The 23,140-nt window shown below is 40.8% G+C and overlaps 1 protein-coding gene across 9 annotated transcripts in view; it reads left to right on the top strand.

Moving 5' to 3' along the window:
* The first annotated feature begins 627 nt into the window (after positions 1–627).
* ptpn13 (protein tyrosine phosphatase non-receptor type 13) overlaps positions 628–23,140 on the top strand; it is a 41,254-nt gene continuing 18,741 nt past the window's right edge. For 8 of the 9 annotated variants that reach the window (XM_080476342.1, XM_080476344.1, XM_080476341.1 and 5 more), the window contains exons 1-9: positions 628–969; positions 6,188–6,307; positions 10,945–11,111; positions 12,675–12,740; positions 13,148–13,333; positions 13,528–13,615; positions 15,766–16,383; positions 21,339–21,431; positions 23,020–23,119. In XM_080476342.1, the coding sequence (XP_080332468.1) occupies positions 6,193–6,307; positions 10,945–11,111; positions 12,675–12,740; positions 13,148–13,333; positions 13,528–13,615; positions 15,766–16,383; positions 21,339–21,431; positions 23,020–23,119 (1,433 nt within the window). In that variant the 5' untranslated portion in view covers positions 628–969; positions 6,188–6,192. The remainder of the gene's footprint in view (positions 970–6,187; positions 6,308–10,944; positions 11,112–12,674; positions 12,741–13,147; positions 13,334–13,527; positions 13,616–15,765; positions 16,384–21,338; positions 21,432–23,019; positions 23,120–23,140) is intronic. The other variant, XM_080476345.1, reaches the window with a different exon arrangement.

The raw sequence follows: 23,140 nt of genomic DNA, 5'->3' as shown, positions 1-23,140 counted from the left end.
CTGTACAATAAGATGTAACTTTCTTGGAGCTGGTCGATTTCCGGAGATACCTACTATTACAAACACTGCAATAAAATAGTATCTGTTTATTCGTGTGTGCTAAATGTCACTAATTTACCAGTTCGTCGTGGTAACGTGGGGTCGTATAAAAGCAGTAAGAATACAGCCTAACAATGTAATATAACTTATATTGTGAAAATATAGTTTTATACTTTTTGGCAGTAAAAAAAATTAATGAAATCAAGGATATCTCATCTTTTCAACTCAGGAAACACACACACACACACACACACACACACACACATTTGCATATGTGTGTGTGTGTGTGTGTGTGTGTGTGTGTGTGTGTGTGTGTGTGTGTGTGTGTGTGTGTGTGTGTGTGTGTGTGTGTGTGAAAGTTGATCCTAGATTTTTGACTGTCTTGAGACAAACTTGAGGCAGGTAGGATTAATGAACATGTAGAAACCACAGTGTGCCTACAATATGCAGGATCACTGTACGTTTTACTCCCAGTTGTGTGCGTTTCTATGGAAACGGCTAAATGACAGTCCCCTCGCGCGGAGCCAATGGGCGGCCATAGTAAGGTGTCTGGTTACTCCCAGTCAACCCACGCTCGCTGGGCAAAGGGAGGGGTTAGTCCGCTCCTCCGCAGTAAATGGTAACTTGGTTTCGCCGGAGCAGAGCTCCAAGCAGTCCGGTGGCTATGAAACGCGACTTGTGAGCAATTTCCGGAGAAGAGATTTCTTTCTTTCTTTGAAAAACGTCGCCGTGTCGGACAGTCGTACCTGCCGTGAACGCACCATGGAGCGGTAGACCTGTTGCCTGTCTGCCTCGCCGTGTTGCTCAACTACGATCCAAGATGTTGCTTTGTGGATGGGATGGCGTCCCGTGCCGTTTGTGTGCGCACTCATAGCCTCGTTGGAGTACGAACATTTCCCTTTCTGGCGGTTTTGTAGCTCTTCTTGCCAGGTGAGTGCCTTTTATAACTGCTGGAAAAGTGCTGTGATCTAACTTTATTGTGCTATGGCTAACTTGAGCTAACTCAAAAGGCAAAGCTTCTTCTATTTTAAAAAAAGAAAAAAAGGTTCTCAAACATCTTCGGCTCCCACGTATTAGTCGCTTTTTAGTCATTTAATCCCACCTTCAAATTCGTTTCTATTTGCTTGAACATCACAGATAAACTCCGGCTGGTGGTGGACACTGGACATCTTTGGTGTAGCTTTTTTTTTTTTTTTTTTTTTTTCTTTCTTTCAATTTTGTAAGTGTGAAGAACCACTGCACAAAACAACAGGTATCGAACTAGCAACCCCGTTCCCAACTCCATCATCCCTGCGCTATTTGATTACCTTGCATTAAAGTCTTGCATGGATTTTTATCTTTTGCAAGACCCATTTAGTGGATAATGTGTCATCCCAGACTGAAGGTTTTATGTGGGGAGTGCAGCTTTACCACCCTCCCCCTTCATTACCATAGAGAAGTTGTGAAGTTAACTCAAAGTCAGGGGGTCAGTTTGTAGGCTGAAGGATTAGGTGCTGAGGCTGTGTGCGTGTTGGATGAGTTTTTTCATCTATAGTGGCTGTAAGGGAGGGTATATGAGCATCATCATCGGAGGAGGCAGTCTGAGGATTGCGTTTGTGTTTGGGGGAAGAGGAGGGGAGGTTGGAGTGAGGTTTTGCAAAAACCATGCTTTGCATGTCATGGTACTCATCGCAACCCTGTGATTAACAGAAATGGAGCGGATGAGGTTGAGACCAAAATGAGAAGTGAAGACTGTTGATCCAGAGCTGGGCTGGTAATCAACAAAATAGCCATGGCCCTCCTCCTGGTTCTGTCTGGGTTCTGTCGAAAAATAAAACCGTAACTTTGTATGTAAACCACTGATAAGTCAGTAAGTTATAAAATCATCAACATCCTTCAGATTCTTACTGATTAGTGAGACAACTCGGTCAATAACATGACAGGAAAACCTGCGTCAACATCAATTGTGGTGTGCTGGTTACTTAAAGAAACCAGTCCTTTTACTTTGTGCTGCCAGGTCTAGCATCTCCTGCGAAAACGTCGTGTTACCAGAAAGAATCTTGGCGGGGAAAGAAATCTCAGACATTTGCTTGAATTGCAAATATATCACAAATAAGTATGTCATGAATGAAAATCAATTATTGGACTTGTGTGAGTCACAGATCCAATCCCCCTGCTGTTTGCTGCACAGAAAGTTTTGTGTGGGACAGGGCTATGTGTGAATATTGCTAGAGTGGCAAAGAATAAGGTATGATTAGGCAAAGCTTACATTTCATTATTTCAATAACATGAAGTGTGGTTTTGATTCACTCCATATTTACTAAAACATCGGTCACTTACATCATTGAGCACGTTGGCTCAGAACATATCTTGATCAAGGACTTTACCAAATTCAAAACACATAGTTTGTTTTGAATTTGAATCCTGTCCTTGCAGGCTGCATAATACGGTATGATTCTGGGAATCGAGGTTCACTCAGAGTTTGTTGTTGAATTTTCCTGGCGTGAATAACTTCAGGAAGATTTTCACCTCAACGTTGGCTCGGAGTACCCCCCTCTCACCGGCTTCTGCTCCAAATGTGTTTGCCAGCTGAGACCACACTTCTGATGTTTGGAGGATATGAACAAATTCCTGCTCATATCTTTTATTATGACTTGTGCTTTTGGAAATCGCAGTGGAATCTCGTGTTTTTATGGCCGCCTGCTTCGAGACTGCAGCTACCCTGGTTTTCGCAAGATAAAAGTTTTCAAGAGACGGCTTTTCGCTCTTGGCAAATATGGAAAGGAGACAGGCAGAAAATGAAATTCGTCTACCCCTCCTGTTGTGGAGGTGAAGTAGGGTTTTAGAATCCATTTCATGGGTTGTAGCTGTGTCACGGACAGGGAGGTGGGAGGAAAGAAAAAGCTTCACCAAAGTGCAGGGTAAGGAGCGCTATCACATTTCCAGGATTATTTTCTTAAAAATCCTTGTGACTGTGTCCAACACTTTCAAACACTTAACAACAGCAGCATACTGTAATCCTTGCTTAGCTTCTTCTTCTTTTTTTGTTCTCGAGCTACGGTGAGGGAATACATGGGAATATCTGGGAACAAGCAACCACTGTTTGCTAAAATAAAAGGGAATGAGGCGCTGAAGTGGCAAAGGCTGTCTGCTCTCACTGTTTTGGGCCGCTGCCTCCTAAGCACCCTCAATAATGAGCAGGACCATAGTCCAATGAGAGAGGATCTGGCCTGCACAGCAGCCTCAGTGGGGATAAAAACATTCCACTGTAGGTCTCTGTTGAAATAACAAGGGCTGCAAAACAATCAGTCTTCACAGCACCCGCTTGCCCCATTCTCATGGGTAATGAGCAAGATGGGTAATGTCCCACTCTGCCATAAACTTCACGCCTCCCATTGGCCAGAATGGTTAACCTGCATTCCTGCATAAATATTTCCGCCGGTGACATGCTTACTCATTAACTGTCTTCACCAAACCCGAATTCATAGAAGGGACATTGTTTCACGTATTACTTTCATCAATAAAGCCAAACACTAATGATTCAGCTGACCTAACAGCTTATGCAGAAGTAAAATATGAAAATTCAACTGAGAAAGTTTGGGCTTGCGTATGTAATGTCCTTTTAAGGGGTTTAGCTGTGGTCAATGCTTTAGTTAGGATGGAAATATGCCTGCACCAAATGGCTGAATTACCTTGAAATTATGTTCAGACATTCATAGTCCCCAAAGAGTTTTAGGTGGAACCACATGCTTGTCAGATTTCATACTCACCCGGTTAAATGTCTTAACTGCTCAATGAATTGGCACAACATTTGGAACAGACTTTTACCATCCTGGTATGATGTGCTTGTGTGATTATTGTGGACTCCTGACTTATTTCTGAGTGGATGTCAATAGATAAGCTCACTCTCTTACATAATATCATCAGTTGGTTTCTGTTTTTAGTGTATATTTTTGTACAGTTTTATTTCTGATTTCAGAGCCAGGGAGGGGGGGGAGGGGGGGGAGGGGGGGGGTGTTCTGTTGCTGCCTAACCAGTGAGCAAGTGAGACGAAAAGATCCACCTCAAATCGGAGTGTTGGTTTTTAATCTTTGGAGGAACCGGCTTGTCAAACTTCAAGTGTTGCACTTACTGTCATACTAAACACATCGGGGAAGCCTTCCTCTACATCTTATTAATATTTCATTTGATTCCTTAAAGGTATCTCTTCATAGACAGATGGTCCAAACAATCATTTGGCAAGACGTTCTGAGAATGTTTAATTCCGGGGGGCAGCTTAGGGCTAGTCTCTCAATGGGAATGTTGTGGATTTGATCCCCTATCTGTCCATATGTCGAAGTGTCCTTGAGCAAGACACTAAAACCCCAGTGGTTGAATGCCTTGCATGGCAGCCGCTTCTATTAGTGTGTGAATGTGTATGTGTGAATGGTGGAATGTGAAGCACTTTGGAAGCTGGTAAATCAATGGGGGGAACAAAGCATGATATAAGTGAACTCCATTTACTTTTTTAAATGAGTTTTGATTCCTGAGATGTTCTCAAAAAGACATTATTTAACAAGTCCATTTATAATGTGGGCTGTGTTGTATTTGGGGTTTTGTCAGTTCTGTTGAGTATCTAATTAACATATTCTTAGAAGAAAATCATGAGATATAGGTTGGGTTTCCTTCACAATGGGATTCTACATTTTCACAAACAACATTTGTGATTCTACTTTATTTTGGCAGTCAGCCTGTGGGGAAGTTGTGGGATAGTTTTTCACCAAATACTTTTTGGTCTTTTGAAGACTGGACCATTTTCATATAGAAAAATGACTGAATATTGAATTAAGGGTCACAGGAGACTGAGATAATTGTTGTTCTTGTAGTAAATCTGTTTCTGTAATGATATGAGATTACCCTTTCGAGTGAATCAAGTGATCGTAAGTATGGTTTCATGGATTTCACACTCGTTACAAAGTTAAGACTAGTTTGTCAGTCAAACCATAATAATGTGAATTTGAGTGTTTTATGTTAAGCATGACACAGATAATACAGATTGCCTCTTTACACCATATAGGAACTATTGATTGTCACTGTCTGTTTTGTCAAATCCAAAAGCTATCACTCATGTTGTGGTCACAGCACAACAGTGTCTTTCTCGAGAGGACACAAATTAGCACAAACCACGCCACATTTTTGTCCATTCTCTGGCTTATGCGGCCCTGGGTCTTTTGCATTACCCGTATGATTTGCATGTTTGTTCAGCAGCATCATGACAACTTCAAGCTCTGATGTGTCTAAATTTGAATTGTCTCTGAGATAAAAAAAAAGAAAAACCACAATCCTGCAAATGCAACACTGAGAGTATATATATTTAGAGTATTATATGGTATGAAACTTGAGTTTTTTGTTAAGGTTTGGTATCATGCCATTGTAAACCCCATTAGACTGGCTCTTAGCTCACTATTGGCAAAAATAGTGTACACACTTGTATTAATTTCATAATCAAATCAAATGATTGCATAAATTCAGCTTGTGTGAGTCATTCTACTAAATTAACATTTTCAACCTCATACTGGCAGGCAGGTAGGCAAAATCCTTTTGCTGGCCAGCTCCGTGTTATTGGATTACACATTAAGATAAACTTCACTAGTTGTGAGTTTGTTAGACTTCCCACAGTTTTAGTGTGACCACCAACCGTCTGAGCCTGACTCAGTTATGCTTTTTAATGGCGTGTCACAAAATAAGAATTTTGCTTTGGCCATCTCAGGAGAAAGCTGTGATCTTCATTCTGAAGCTTTTGATTTTTCTGCTTAATAAACTGCTATTATGTGAGTCAAGTAAAAGATCTTGTGCGTTTGTGTGTGGATCATGTGGTTGTCTACCTCCTCAGCCGCAGCTTATGATAAGACGGCAGTATTGTGAAAAAAATGTGAGGGTTTTCCCGAAGGCCAGAAAGAGAACAAAATGCTGATCATCCCTTTCCAGAATTAGATACCGTTGTGTTTAAGGTTACTTTACTGATATAAAAATGACTATCAGGCCATCCTTGATGTGTAGAGTGTGGATCGTAAGAGATTGGCTTCTTTAAATGCTTGTGCCATATATCTCCATTTTCTGGCTTTGTTTAACCTTTTTTGCGTGTGTGTTTGTTTTTTGAAATTGTTTTGTGTTTTCCCTCTTTGTGCAGGCAAGATGCATGTGTCTCTGGCAGAAGCCTTGGAGGTTCGAGGAGGCCCACTCCAGGAGGAGGAGGTCTGGGCAGTTCTCAGCCAGAGTGCAGAGAGCCTCCAAGAACTTTTTCACAAAGGTAGGTTGTTTCACATGCGATCACCAGAGCTTTATTTGATCTTAACCCAGTTCTTATATCCTTCTTCTTCTCTTCCTATTAAAAAGAAAAATGTTAAGGCAAATGAACTGACGTTTTTACTATTTTCTTCCAGCTAGGGGTGTGGGAACAGGAAATGTAGTTTGCTGATGTTACAAATTGTCGGTGCTGGACTACTGTAGTGACAGGATCTCTTCAGATATGTTATTATTGTCTTTTTTTCTTTTTTCTTTTCTTTTTTCTTGATACAAATAACCTGAGCTGACAATCTTGTCGAAAATAAGGGTTAAGTCTCTGAAATCTGAAAGAGCTAAGCCTGGAGAGCTCCTGTCTCAAGTTTATACTCGGTGGGACAGGATGTGAGTCAGCAGCCTCCAGTGGCTTGAAAATTTTGGGTGGCACCTACTCTCGCATGAAACTCTAGTGCAACTAATTACACCGACTGTAATTGTGTCATCTAAACTGTTGACATTTGGCCATGTAAATTTCCATGAACGCTAACAAGAGATCTAACCATGTGTGTTTCCAAGTAAACAAACTGGACTTGCTGACTGGTTGTGATCAGGGCATGTTGTAGGAATGCTTCTCTTATCAGTGGTGCCTGTGAATAATTCTTTCATACTGAGGTCAGATTCACGACAGGAGGAATGTGTTCAAATGCTCTTGTATTGTAATGATCGAGGCGACAAAGATAGAATTCTCCAATTATTAGGGATGAGATTGTAGGATGATAGGTGGGCCGTCTGTGCCTATTTTCGTCTTTGTCTGGCATTGTGCTGCTAGCGTTTGAGATTGTAAATGCACCCCTTGCCTTCCTTTTCCAGCGTGTAGATGGGTAGCTATTCTCAGTAAATTGCAGACTCTCCTGTGTACAGCTTTAGACTGCTGAGTGAAGCTAAAATTTGAACAGCAGATGTTGAACCCAGCTATTTAGTTCGTCACTGAGCTATGTAAAGAAGCCTCCCAGAGTAGATTAATAAAAGTGACTACTTCACCTTTGAAAATTATCTAACTTTTTTTTTTTTTTTAAATGTCATTCAATGTGACAACTCAGCAGTTTGGGATGAGTGGAGCTGCTTCTGTTTTATGTTTAACCATGTTGAATCCATGACAAGAACAATGTCTGTGTTTTGTTGATGTAGACTAAATGTTTTTGCCAAATTTCCTTATTTAGATGTTTGTAGTTTCTGTTTCTGCTTTGAAAGGGACTGTCAGGGTTACGGACACTGTGATTGTACTCGCATACACACACTGCCAGGCTATTTTGTTCTTGCGTGTAAACAGCGGTGGTTATTGTGTTTGTATAAGAACAATTTTGTTTGACTTGGTTATGTGCAAATGTTTCTGATTTGTTTGGAGTTTGTTTTTGTTTTGTCATGGGTTCATCTGAATAAAGGACTCATTCGTAAGAAGGACAGAAATGAAATGCCTCTTCGCTTCCAGGATCATCTTTTCATGTCACTATAATCAATCTTATTCTGGCTGTAGTGGGTTTGGCGTGTACATGTGGATGTATAACAAAATCTTTTGTCTTTGTATCCTCACAATGAATCCTCCATTTTCCTCGAGACCCCATGTTGCATATCTACGTGAACCACCTTGTGAGAGTAGCTCAGGACAGACAAACTATTATTAAACTAAAAGAGTTGGCCATTTAGCAGCTTTATAAGTTCATCAGTCGCTGCTCTTGAAACTTAAGTAAGTTTGACTGCACTCTGTCTGTGTCCAATGAATCGAAGGTGTCAACTAGTACAGCAAACTCGAGTGCACAATGATCATTTTATCCTGAACGTCATCTTCAGACTCTAGTGGTGCCAAACAATTCAGGTGATGAATAAACAAAGCCAACAGAGAATAGAGCAGTTGTTGTATAAGCATTTATGTTTAGGGAAAAGAATTGGTATGAAACTAGGAGGATGTGCCCAGTATTTTACCTCCCGGCAATATAGTTTCTGTTTTTGTGTTGCTTCCATCCGTCACGTATTTTTGGTAGCATTTTTCTTGGTATTTTGTAGACCTCTCGAAAAGCAGTATTCACCTACTTTGGTGCACTTCAATTAAAGTGCAATAGAAGTGTAAATGCACTATTGTCCAAAGAGCTGTAAGTGGAGCAAACGTAAGACATGCCTAACCATGGAAGCAGCTTATCCCATGATGGAGAAATTCCTGCTCTGTTCTGACTGCATTATACATTATTTAGACTTTCTGTGAATTTGTAGCAGTTAAAAATGCCACGGCACTTAACTTTGCCCACTGCGTTGTTGTATTAATTGTGTTATAGAATATACGTCACAGCTGCTGTTCTACAGTCTGTTTACATTAATTGGCCTGAAGCTAAAAATGTCACTGTAAGTGTGAAGCGGACTGAACCCTAATGCAAAGTTTATTCTTTTAACTTTGGTCCAGACCACAACACAAGTGTGAACATCGCCTAAGTGTATGTCTTTTGCACCTCGTTTTCTTTGTTTCCTGCTTTCCCTTTGATTAATGCTCTGCCAAGGCTCTTCATTGCCCTACATATGTGGCTTTGATGATGTGTTTACGGTGCATTAGGGCTGGCAACTTTTTGCAAACATATAGATTTATATGGCTAGTCCCCGACACGTATATGACCTACTGGCCTGATCTGAATGGTTATTGCAACAATATTTTTTTTTTTCTTGTTTAAAAGAACTGCCTGATGAAACCAGCAGAAATTACATCTTTCCATTACTCTTTCCATGTTGTTTTCCATCATTTGAGGTTTGACTTGCGCTCTCTCAGTGATGTCATTTCATGGGGGCCTCTTCCTCTGCTGCGGATTAATGGCACATGAGATGCAATTTTGCACCACTGACTATTTATACTTAGTGCTTCATATTTGGCCCTGTAAGAAATCCCTGATGTTCTGTATGGATGCTGATTGAAATGCGGTTGGTCAAACGTTCAACGGTGCAGTGAGCGCATTTGGCCTGAGGTGAAATGATGGCTATTAAATTAAATTGGTAATTGTGTTAAAAAAAAAAAAATAAAATAACTACCAGCTATAATATCTGGATCGTGATAGCTTCCATTGGCTGTTTATGTATACCAGCCTCTGTGTAAGGCCGTTAAAGTCTATTCCATCATTGCTCACACAGCGGTGTTTTAAGATTATTACATTGTTATTAGGCAAAGCACTTACAGTTGTAGAGTTTGTTGTCAAGAGAGAATCAACTGGTGAAGGCAAAAGTCAAATTTTTTGCTTCAATCTGAAAAGTAAATTTTTCCTCTGGTGCAGTTCATGAAAAGTTGATTGATTGTCAAATATGATTCTGTTCAAGCCTGGTCACACACGCTTCTTCTCAGCTTTGTGTCTTTCTGTCCAGAGCAAAGCTTTGTCTGGGATACACCTAGTAACCCAGTCTACCTTTAAGTGGGATCTCCAAATGGTCACATGGGTTTTAAACAGGAAACTTGTATTTACTTAGTAAATTCCAGCTTTTGAAAGCAGATATTTGGAGCCTCAAATGGAGTTCCTCTTTTCGTCTCCGAGCTCCTTCTCGGAGTTAAGTATCAGTCAAAGAAAAGAATTTTGCAGCGCTGCTCAAACATTCCTTTGTGTATTTTTAAATCGTTCGCCGACCATTGCAGTGGCTGTGGCTTTGGAGGAAAAGGGAATTACGCTGTGTAGCCATTCCTTTCTGCTTCCATGCCTCTCCAGTTATTTTCTTGCAGGCTAAGAAAGCAACATGTGTTTTTGTTTACTTCAATCATCTCAAATGTTCATACACTCTAAAGCCTGAGCAAGAAACATCCTAGCGTTGCTGCATATGTTATCCCGTATTCAGGCTACACAGTGTATCGCCTTGGAGAAGCCTGAATGTATTGTCGCGAATGTGACATGGCAGCCAGCAGTGAGGTGCTTTGCGTAATTGATTTGGGGTGTGGTAAAGTCAGAGAAGCAGAAGGTGGAGAAATATAGTTTTTAAACCTCTGTAAATTTATTTTTTTGGGTTTAAATATTTATCTATTTAAATTTGTGTTAAAAAAGTGTATGTTTTCTGCAGCTGGTAGTTACATGGTCAACAGATTGCTTGACTTTTTTCTTCATGGTGATCGATTTAACCGATTGGTGGTGTTGTAGTGGTTAGCACTGTCGCCTCATAGCAGAAGAAAACCCTCTGGCTTCTTCACACTTTCCAAAAACATTAATGTGATTCTAAAATTGCTTGTGGATGTTGATGCAAGTGTGTGTTCTTGTCTGTCTGTTTGTGTTGTGATGGATGGCCAATCTGTACAGGCCGTGACCTTGAACTGGATGAAGTGGTATATAAGGAAGTTGAGGATAAGATAATCAGTTTTACAGCACACCTTCATAGACAAAGTTCCCAGAGTCTTTTACATATATTGAGAAAACAAAATAAAGTATTACCTGCAACAAAGAGATTAAAAAATGATTAAGTGATTTAAAAGTCATGATAGAGGGCAAACAAAGAGAGTGGTTGGAGCATCAAGCTAAGCGTATCGGTCCATACTTTTATTTGGACATTAATACACCCAAACACTGCTTCGTGGATGTGTGGTATTGCCTGAAGCTTAAAATAGTATTTCCTTCTTTGTTTCTGATATCAGCTCTAATTGTCTGTTTTCATTTCCAGACCCTTCAGCCCTGGGCTTCATTATCTCTCCTTGGTCCCTCTTGCTCATGCCTTCTGGCGGCATCTCATTCACAGCCGAGTATGAAACCCAGCAGGATTTAAGAGCCTTCACAGCTCCAGAGGTTCTGGAGGGGAACTCCTTGGCCACTGTTTCCGACATAGAGAAGGTACACACCACTATAATACCCTTTTTGTTCTGGTTTTGTTTAGTCAGTTCATAATGCCTATCTCCAAATCTTGTGTCCATTCACTTGTGATTTCGAATAATACACCTCCTGCAGCTTTCTATTATTTGTATGACATGATGTGTTGTTACTCACAAATGTTTTTCAAATTGGAGATGACAGTTGGAACTCTGACTTGTGTACATCCGTTTTAGCTGACATTAAGTGTTGAACGCCTTCACGTCGCATCTGCCATTTAAATGGTGTGAAACCTGTTTGGAGGAATGCACATGCATGAGCTTGAACAAACACAACAGCAACTCACTTATAAAAGCGTTGTTCAATAGCTCGACAAGTGCCACATGTTTTATTTTAGTTGTAAGCATTGCTGAAATCCTCAATCTGCTTCAGCATTACCATCAAGTAAGTTGTTTCTGCTGCTGCTCACTGACATTCAGAGTTTCAAAGAAAAGGCAAATGATGCATAAAACTGTCTTACTATATGTATTAAATCTATCTCTTTAATACTAATGACGATATGCATTTTTACAAGTTGTTTTTAATGTTTAAATGGCTGCTTTTCTCTTTTTAACTTTCAGTTCTCGTTAGTTCACATTTGTATTGAAAGTGAATGGGCTAAACTGTGTTTGTAGATCACCCGCAAGGCAACGACGTTATTGAGAACTTGTCCTTGTTGAATAACACCACGCTACAATAGTGTATTTGTAGCAATCATGATGTAAAGCCACAAGCAACTGTATCTCCCGCAATGCACAGAATCACCACGCCCCCTCATTTCAACTCTGCCCCTCTGGTAGAAGAGCTAAAAGCTTGCATGACTGGATTCTCATCTCTGGCACAGCCCCACAGACCTCAAAACTGTTTTGTGCTGAGTCAGTTTTCCAGCCCTGGGCTTGCCTCCCAAGCTGAGTTATTTTAGTGCAGAATATATAATCTGTTTCCTTCATTATCAGGCTGTGGGTAAACAGACGTCAGCTGCAAGTGCCACGATTTTCCTTTTTCTTTCTCAACATATGGAGTTGTATTGTTGCTGGTCATAGTGCCCTTGTTAAGTTTCCACATTTTCTGGAAGTGTTAGTGTGCCTTTAAATCTGCACTTGGATGTCTGTTCCTAAAAGACCTTGAAAGCAACGTTGCATTCTTTGGCAATCCATGAATTATTCTTTCCTTTACCAAGCCCAACATTCAGAGGAAGCGATTCCTCTCCCAAGCACTGAGTAGACGTTAATAAGGAGAGGAAAATGGAAAAATGTTTCTGGATTTAGGCTGAAAGCCCCTGTCTTTTCCCTTTCCAAAAAAAAAAAAAAAAAAAAAGATGAATAGAACTTTTATTACTCTCCAGCAGTTGTTCGGGCATTAGTCTGTCTCTTTTTTCAAACCGAGCTGTCTGACTAGATACTTTAGAGGCTCTTTGCCAATTTTTGTTCAGAATGAAACTAGCCTTTTACATTCCTTTATGTGTGTAATATTGTTTTATCTTAATAAACCGAGACCACAATGAGCACAATGCAGTTTATGAAGCCTAACGCATGTTTCTATTCACAGATGCACATGTACTCTCTGGGTATGACCCTATTCTGGGGAGCAGACTATGAAATTCCCCAAAGTCAGGTAAATAATTACAACTCTGTGTACACTTTTATAATGACTATGTTTTTGTAAATGGATGGAGGTTAACTAAACTGAAGGTTTATATTGGGTAATGTAGACTTCTGTTAATGACTATGTTTATATTGGTAGTCAACTTCAATGCTAATTATTTCTTTTTACAATAACAAAAGATTAATTTGTCACTATTTTTCCACTGTGTCCCAATATTATCCTGGAAGTCAGTCAGGTGCAAAACACTTGGCACAGTTTGTGCAGATTTGTGCAAATTTCATCACTCAATGTTTCATTCTCATCAGCAGTGTCTTCTCACTCACTTTTCAGTCAACATAATCTATGAAGCGGTTTTCAAAATGCTTCCAAAGCTCTTTCATATTGCACTTTTCATGTTTGCTGTCTTTATTCTCCAGCCTATGAAGTTGGGGGAGCATCTAAACAGCCTCCTTCTCAACATGTGTGATGACGTCACACTGAGTCGAATGTCGCTGCGCACGGTGCTGGACATCTGCAGTAAACACATCAGAAACTCCAGTGCTGATCCTCCCTTCTCTTACGTCAGAAAACTGGTCCGGTTGGTTCTGGGCAGCCTTTCCCAGGTATAGTCATAATTCGCTGCAAGCAAAACTCAGTAGGTTTGTTTACTTATACCACTGATAACGGGGTTCATGCTTGATCTAAAGGAGAGAAAAAAAACTGACTTTGTTTCCCTTTTTTGCTCTCACACAATATTTTCACCTCTGCTTTTTTATCTTTCCCGCTCCATTTTTCCACTCTTGGAACCTTTTCTTAGTTGGATGGTCTGCTGACTGATAGGGAGTCTCTCCCAGAGAGGAGTAAAGAGATTCGGGAGCGGCTCAGAGGCAAAGGCTTGCCCTCAGGTAAAATGAACTGCACTGACATGCACTGACCTGTGGCCTAAAAAGACTCTTTAGTTTTGACCTTGATTCAGATTTGTCAGTGGTCACAGATTCCTAATGAATGGAGTGTGTTTGTCAATGTTATTTGTGATCATTGTGGCAGGTACAAAATATTGACCTGGAAGTTAGGTATTGAGGATTGTGCTGGACCAAATATGAACTAGAATGGCTTCATCTCACGGTGTACATGACTTCAAGAATGCACTGCTACTTTGTTGGTACCAGGTAACATAGGTAGTCCTATATTGTCCCTAACTATACAAGTTGTGTTAATGGGTTTACCCTTTACTACTAATATGAGACTTGAGTTGAGAATGCTTGAAATATGTGTTGTTGGACTCTGGAGTAAGATTTAAGCCATTCTACATCTACATCCTGACTTTCTGAGCTTGTTGGAAAGAAATGAAAGCAGATGGGGAGCGGTGCACTACAGCCTTGAATCGGATTTATTTCAGGAAAATATGACCAAATCTTCCCGGTGGTTTCTCAGAGAACTCCGGCATTTTTCCAGGCCATGGATCGGAGAGCAAAGTACAAACATGGCTGTCGTCCCGATTATGTAAGCACAGCACAGCATGGCATTGATTACAGTTGCATATTTTGGAGTCACCAGTGAAGCTTCTGGTCTGCTGTTTGTATCAATGCTTTGTTTCCTTGGTTGAGCACCAGCCAGCCTTAGGGAAAGTACATGCAAAGAGTGTTACTCAGTCTTTAAATGTCTTTCTTCTCAAGGAGCAGCTTTTTCCCTTCTGTAGCCCAGACGGTTTCAGTTGTAAATGCTGGTCAGGGAATTCTGTCAGGTTCTGCGTATCATTTCTTTCATACAGAAAACTCTATATGTACTGCCACTGTACTATAACCTCAAAAACATATGCTATTAATGGTCTTCAAAAAAATACACATAATAGGCCTTTGATTGATTAGTGGCCTCTCAAGATCGAACCCTTCCTCTGACCCATTGTCAACTGGGTCAGCCTCTAGCCCACATATAGCTGATGGATGGATAGAAGAAAAACATTTGACTGGAAAAATTTGCCTTTTTTTTTTTTTTTGGTTTCACTCTTTTCACTTGTAGTTTCCTGAGTTCCTGGAAGACGGTTGCACTGTCTTTGATGTGTTTCCCAAGCATATGCTTTCTAGATTAAACCAACACATGCTGCATTTTCCCTGAACTCAACGTTCCCCTGCATTCTCTCGGTTTTGCTGTTCTTCCCCTTCTTGTTTTTGCCCTTGTACAATCTTGCCCTCTGTTAAAATTTGTCTCTTTAAAACAAGAACACTCAAGGAATTTTATGGGCAGCTTGTCTAGAAATGCAATCATAGAATTTAAGGACAATCAACAAAGATGATGTTTCTATATTTGACTGTTACAAAGACACAATCGATTATCTGGAAGTATATAGAAAATGTTTTAGTTTTTAGCATCACAATGTGTGTTATTGTTTTTAATGTAAGAAATTGGAAAACTTGCAACTTGGTAACGGTGTATTTTCTTCACGTTGCTGGGTTAGGGTTGTGCATAACAGAAGCTTCCTATTGCTGCTAATACATTTTTTTAATCCTCTCTAATCCTTTAACGAAGCAGGGCCAAGTTTACAACAAGCAAGCCAATTAATGACTAAGTTGAATTTAAGGAGAAATGTAAAGTGTTGATCAAAATGCACCTGTGCAAACTGTTCAGTCAAATCAGCAATGTTTAGTTCAAAAGTTCTGACTGTCTGTTGGAACAAGCATATTGTTTACCTAGCGTTTATTGAATGTGCTTGGCTGCATTAAGTTGTTAAGGAGAGGGATCGTGGGTGGCCTGTAGCAGGTGCAGTGTCGGCTGAGACAAAGCCTAGGGAGGTGTACGATCCATAGTGCCATGTTTGTTGTTCATGCTCTTCGGATTGGTTGCCAGATTGAAGTGGTGCTAATGTATAATGAAGTCTATGTTAAAATCCTTGTTGATTGCTACTCTCACCATGGATACCTCCATTTTCACTGAATTTTAAGAGTACTTTTATTCAAGATTATACACTTGTGTATTTATTACTCTAAATTTTATGTACTCGGAATCTGAATATTTTCCTATTGTTGAATAATGTCTTGTTTTTTTTCCTTGCTCCCAGGAAGGAGTGCTGCTCCCAGAGTTCTGGAGCGATACCGAACCAAGACTCAGGAGCAAACGTCTCTTAACCGAGGCCTCAGTCGTTCCATGGGCTCACTATCATTCCAGGATCTCCTGAAGGGGGATGGCGGTGCAGCCCCACAGTATTCCCTACCCAACTCTGAAATCCCCATAGATTTATACATCAAACCCCCTTTACTCCAGCAGCGTTCCTATCCCCATCTGCACCCACTCCACCCACAGCAAAAAGGCCGGCCTGTGGAACTGGACCGGAGGTCTTTAGCCTTCTACAGTGGAGAACTGGGGCCGAGTCAGGCCAGGAAGAACTGGGCTTCTTCTGTGGATTTGGCATACATTGACCCAGAGGCACTTCGTTTTGGTGCGTTGGAGGATGCACGAAGAGGAAGCAGCGCTTTAAGTACCCACTCCATAGGCAGACGTAAGTCACCCTTCCGGTCATCCAGGGAGAGAGAGACTCACTACCTGGACTTTGGTGAGCTGAAGAGTAGGAAGCCTCACCATCACTCAGCACAGTCTGTAGGCTCCGGGCTCCCCGGTGCTTATGACCGAATCAAAGAAAGACAAAGGAAACTTCAGGTGCTAAGACAAGCAGTGGATGGTGAGTGTACAGGGCAGTGAACTACCTGCTCTTAGCAATGAAACTAAATGTCTTTGGTTGAGTCTTAAGGCCCTGCTGCATTGTTGTAATGTTTAGATCAGAAAGTCCTTGAGAGATTTACAGATCTCGGGTCACAAGCATTTAATCTTACACAGGAATGAAGTTTTACTTCTTTAGTATCCAACTTCTACTATGCTCATTACATTACACTTTTGAGACAGTGATTGTGCACTAATATCGTGCTGCAGTGGTGCTCACATTATTCTATGCTAAAAATGAAACAACCGATTACAGCCTCATTTGGCAGCTTCATCGAGACAGCTATCCTACGCCTTGTTTCTAATTGCAACAAGCTACACAATACAGTCACTTTGTTATCACTAAGATGTACCAGTATTTAGATGTGTGGCTGCCAGTACTTTGTCACAGCATGTAGTGTGACGGTGTACCGAGGGCTGTGGTCCAGGTTTTCTCCATTGAAGTTCTCAGTGTTACTCTCCCACTGAGACAGCTGTGAAAATCACTTATTTCACATCGCAATGGCACAGCTGGCTCCATGAAATTGTGAGGTGTCCTGAACTTGTCAGGCAATAAAAGTGCGTCCAACTGGGAGTCTTTGGTGGGAAGGATCTGTGAAGGTGAAAGGTGGTGGACAATGCTATCAACCAGACTAGTTGCTGGTTGTGTATCCGTTCGAAAACTACCATGTGGGATGGGAGCTGTGCGCTGGCCTGAGTGAAATATCATTGGTGGCGGCTGGGCAGCAGTGTTTAGACAGAATGTATGAGTCACTGGTACAGAGGTTTCCAAATGGCTGATTCTAATTACAGGCTGGTTTAATTCTAGCTGGTGGCTCGCTGTCACGCATGAAATATACAATCACCTTTATGTGATCACATGCTAAGACCAAGCACACACAACACAATTGTTTTACACCTCTGTAGTCAGCCCCGAGAGCTTTATGTTTCCCACGAGAGCTTATTGAATTCTTCGAAAAATCTCCATAGGCAAGGTAGTTTTACACCAGTCACATGTGGCTATATGGATCTGCTTTAGCTACCTGGGATTAGTGAAGAGTGCTGCTTCAGTGGTTTCATATGATAAACCACCGTCTCCTGCCTCTTGTTTCCTGTCCTCCTCCTGCTGCTCCTCTACACTTTCCACTCTGCAGCTTTCTCCAGTGTGCAGCCTCCCTGCTTTGCTGGCAGCTATTTTTAATGCTGACCGAGCCACCAACCGAGCATTCTTTTCCTTGACTGTGGCTTTTCATCTCTCGCTATCCCTGCCTTCTTTTCCTTCCCTCCTCTTTGCCTTTTATTGATGATCACCATTTGTTTTTTCGAATTCGTGGAGTAAAATGAAAAGAGCAGCGGAAGCTCAGAATGACATTTATGTTGTATGTCTTACCTGGCGATTGGTGTAGGTGTTGACAAGTGTAAACAAACGTTTGGGCACACGAGCTTAAAACATCAGGCCTTCGGTAAAATGTTTTCTGAGCTGAAACCTTTTCAGAAACAAAACTAATTGGACAAAAACTTTGAGCAACTACTTGCTTTCTAGGTCTTGAAAACTTTTGAACTCATTAGGCCTCAACTCATTCTGGACTTAGCCAGTTAATCTCCAGGCTAGTTTTCAGACTCCCACTAGAAAAGCCACTTCCCGTTTTGGCCTAATTTTCTAAAATGTAAATGAGAGCATTCTTTCAAATCTGGTGCATGCTGTGTAGCCTTTACAATCCCTGGAACTCGAACACTGTGTGTCACTCTTAAACATGCTCGAAGGTCTCACTTCAAAGTAATCTGCACAGGAGTTAAGGTGAAAATGTTTTGTTAGAAAATAGACTGATTAGCTACCAAAAGTGGTGGCAAGTTGTGTAAAAATGAAATGGTGTTTTCTTAAAAAGTAGGGCCCAGACTTGCTTTTGTTTGAAAATATGCAAAACGATCACAGAAAATTTTAGAATGACACTGATATTTAAAAGTATTTTTAACTTTACATGTGTTTTCCCATCAGAAATGAGCTTGTGTGTGTGTTTGCCTTTCTGGTTGTACAAAGAACACTGAAGGAATTGCAATATTCAATTATTATTTAATTACATTATAAAAGTTGAGCAAGAGTAATCTTTATTTTCCGGATCAGACCTATTTTGATTTTGCATGAATGGGGCCAAATTAGGCACAAAGCACTGGCAGGGCCACGTTTGTGTGTTACTTGGCAGACACGTCCCTTTTTCTCTTTCTTCCCTCACTTTTTTTCCCTGTTCTTTCCTGCAGGGAAGTGATGGCACAGCAGTCGTCAGTGCTCTCAGGTTTCACATATTACACACCGCTTCCAGGCCCTTTGTGTCTGCTCATCTGCAAATCATTTTTAATACGTTTTGTATCACAACACTAAACATTGTTGGTGTGCATGCTTGCGTCTGCATGGGCATGTTTGTACCTGACCACTTCCGTCTCATCCAGTTACGAGGAAAGCTCCCACTCCTCCTTTCCGTGCCAAGGTGTTTCAATCTTCAATGAGCAGAAACTTTGCTCAGAGACCTGCAGGCTGTAATTGGAGTCATGCGTAGCGGATGAGGGAATTCCTAACATTATTGGACTTTTCCGGCACTTGGCAGCAGATCATGTGGCTTTGGGCCGGGGCGGGTCCAGCTTGGACATCGGTACAGAACATTGCTGCTTCAGACGAAGGGGAGCGGTTAGTGAAAGCACAACTTACAAATTTTCATAATTGTATTACATTTTGGTTCATTGACTTCAAAAGCTACAGGAAAAAGGATTATAGTGTGTTTTTTTTTTTTTTTTTTCACGGAAAGCTTTAAACCATTAGATTAATTTCTGATCCGTTTTAATCAACTGCCTGCCCGCATTTCCCCTTCATGTTGTGAAATGTGTGCAATAGGCACTGTTAAACTTCAACTAACGGGCATTTTTGTGCACTTTCCATAAACTTATTTATTTATCTATTACTTGACGGGAAGCTTTGGGGTTTTCTGTAATATAGTACCCATGTTGGCTTGTGCTGTGAAGGGAGTTTCCTTTCTCTGTCTGGGCACACCAGACTTTAAATAACCTCAGAATATGAGGTTGTGTCTTTTTTCAGACCGGCTGTTTGAGAACTTTCAGAAGGCTCATGCAGTGAGTGTTACGAGATGAAAAGAGGATTGGGGGGGTACTGAGAAGATGAATTAAAGAGAGGAGAAGGAAGCAAAGAGATTGTGCACATTTGTATATAAAGTCTTCTGGACTGCCCGTGTGAATCGACCTTAGTCAAAATCTTCTTTGCTTATTTCAAAACATCAACGAAATCATCAGTTTTATCTCAAACTAGTTGTGGTCCTCTTAGTTACCTTTTCTTTTAATTGCTTTAAAATGAAATGCAAGGGATTCACAGTATATTTAAATGGTGATCCCATGTTTTTTGTTTTGATTTTGACACTTGAAAACAAAGAAAAGCTATTACCCGTTATAATGTTGTTGTTTTTAATAAAGTGCACTGCCACTTTAGAGACATCCTAAAGGTGCATCACACCCCATGGCTTTCTTGTTGCCTGAACGCTTTTGTGCTTGTTTGTTTTTTTTTGGGGGGGGGGGGGGGGGGGTTGTTACCTGCTGCACGCTCACCTGAAAGGTTTTTTTCACTAGTGATGTTCAAGTCAATGGTATTTATGAGTTAATGTTTTTTTTATATATATTATTAATTTTTACTCTTTGCTGACAGGCCAGTGAGCAAAAATCCCCATATCTAATATGATACCGTTATTAATTGGCTCTACCCATGAGAGAAGTAGGTTTCAAGCTGTTTTATTCTCATGCATCATGCTTTCACGGAACCCTTTGCATTTTAAAATGTATTAAAACTATCCAGATGCCTTCTGTGTCTGCCTTTGTGGGTGACTGCTTGCATGTTTTGCTTTGGGATTTTGAGCAGATGTGAAATTCTGTGTCAGGCCAGTGGTAAATGGCTGTAAATAATCCAAAAGAAACTCCTCCTCCTGAGTATTTTCTACCAGAGATGACACTGTGTCAAAGGAACCCATGACTCACCAATAGATGGTAATGTGAACTATTTTTGGGTGAAAGTCTGACCAGTCTTTCTAGACAGTAACTATATAGTTGCTGCTGGATCACAATGCCTTTGACTTAAGATGTTTACATAAGGCATGCATCATTACAAAGAGAACTCTGTTGTACTGTGAAACTCTGTGCTAAAATGAGTGTTGGCTAGAGAATGCCATGCATTCAAGCTATGTAGCTGATACTGAGGAGCAGGACTTTCAAGTTCTGTGTGCTATACAGAGAAATGCGCGAAGCGCAGGGATGCGTTTCAGGCTTCACTAAGTGCGTATGCCGACCCGTTTCCACTGCATTGTAGTTCTTTGCTGAGTTTTTGAAGCACTGCTTTGGGAAAAGTAAAAAGAAACCTGAGGTACGCTGGTCTTTATTGGCTGTGGTTCACCCAGTCAAGCAAAACAAAACCTCACGCCCTCAATAAAAATGCTTTAACCTGACGGGAGGCATGCCTGCAGACACTTGTGCTGAAACTGCTTTGCTGTGTTGTTACATCTGTTTTTTGTCAGGAGTGTTTACCAACAGCATGACTAATACCTGCTTTGTGTTCTTATTATTCTAATGGGTGGTGAACGTCACCGTCTGTCTCACAAGGTTGCGCAGGGAATTCCAACGAGGGAAAACAGTAGTTCATCAGTTCATATGTTGTCCAGGGTCCTGTTTGAAGTGAAATTTTTTTTCTTGTTAATGTCTGTGTTGTATGACACTGACGAAGCAACTTCATTTTTTTTTAACATCATTCACAAAGCAACAAACAAGTCCATGTAACCATTTTAAGTTGTTTAATTTGCATGGAGGTTGTGTGATGCTTTTTCTTTCTTTTGTTTACCACTGCATGCATTGTATGTGATCGAAAATGTAACGATAGTCTGTCTTTGTTCTCAGACCCAGGCCACACCCACCAGAGGTACCACAGCGATTACAGTTCATCCAGTGAAAGCCCCTCGTTGGCCTCCTCTGATCCAGACTACAGGCAAGGTAATGGACTGTGAGGAATCCTTCATCCATTTTCACGGAGTCGTACGTGATGTACTGCATGATGTTATGTACAACAGGTGGCAGGTGCTGCACCTACATAACTCAACTTGTTTCTGTGCTTGCAATAGACGGAGCAATAAAAGAGCAAAATAGATCTAATTTTCAAAAGTGCTTGATGTCCATGGATACATTTTTTGTCTGACCGAAACGGTCAAAAAGTAGCGACGCATCTGCAACCAGCAGGACAGGAGTCCTGTAGACTCCTGCTGGTTTCTATTAAGGCAAGTCTCATACCTGGAAGCGAGAGTGAATACAATTAAGTGGAAAACCAGCAGCACCTTCGGTTGAGGTGGGGATTTAAAACAACTGGTGGTATTCATCAATTATTTTTATTTGTCTTGTGTTTCTTTTTATTCTTTTTTGCCCCAGACTGCAATGTTTTATTCTTGGTCAGATTTGCTCCTGTCTGCCTCGCCAAATAAGAAGGGCTACATACTGCAAGTTTGAGACTGTAAAGTTCACTGGTCAAGCTTGATTTAAAGAGTACAATAAATGACTTGGCATTTGCTCCTTCTTCTTGTGACTTCCAACCCATGTGCTGCTATTGATGCTGCCTGGCGTTGCCAATGAGATAACAGTACATCATGTCCTTTGCATTGATATGCATAAGATGTGTGTTCACTCAGTGCATAATATTATACAGTTATTTGATACATGCATACACAATTTATTTTGTGACGTTATAGGAACATTTACCTCATAGTTTCACAGCAAAGCCTAATGAAAACTCATTAACTGTTATATTCCTATCCTGTCATCTCTGGTTGGATTTAGTGCGTGTGCTTCTCATAATAACTCCTATGATGCTTATGATAACTAGTAATTCCCCCAAAAAAGAAATGTAGCTTTGTGCTCATATACTCATCATTCTTGGGCCCACAAAGGCTTCCACAGTAAAAATTACATACACGATTTGCCAGCTTGTCACATGTTTGCAACATCAAAAACCTGCAGGGATGTTGAATATCTGCCAGACATTGAGAGTTGAAGTTATAAAATGGCAGAAACACACACTCATTGAAAATTTTGGGGGAAAATCCTCTACCAATATATCTCCAACCAACCTGAATACAATAGTCTTAAGAGGTTAAATTTAGAAGATAGACACAACACAACCTGATGATTAATGAATAACTTGTTTTCCTTCCTCTCCACATGTCTTTGTTTTTATTGACTGCAAATACATCTAAGTAGCTACATGAATAGAAATGTGAAACATTCATGCAAAGTATAACATTGAAATGAGAAATGGTTCAAACCTACGACTGAAGAAAGTGTCAGTTTCATTTTGAAATAACTGAACTTTATTAAACATCTTTTCCAAAGTAGACTTGTCATACATTTCATCATAAAGGTGTCATTAGCGTCTGTACATACCGTTTCTGTGATGCAAGCAACCTGACTGTAATACTCTTCCACTACTGCTCCGGCACATTTCTGCAGGTGCATACACGGCACAGTGGGACGTCTTTCGCCTCATGATGAGAAAATGTTTGCATGTGCAGCTCACACTCCTGTTTCCTTTCAGCTAAAAAAACGGGAGAGTCGGCACGGTACGGCTCCCAGCTGGCACTTTCATCCGAACACGATGCCCTGTCACTGACGAGTCAGAACGCACTCAGACGCAGGTAAAACTCACATGCTGTTGT

The sequence above is a fragment of the Lipophrys pholis genome (genome assembly GCF_963383615.2).
Source record: "Lipophrys pholis genome assembly, chromosome: 12".
Lineage (NCBI taxonomy): Eukaryota > Metazoa > Chordata > Actinopteri > Blenniiformes > Blenniidae > Lipophrys > Lipophrys pholis.
This window is presented reverse-complemented; position numbering and strand designations above follow the sequence as displayed.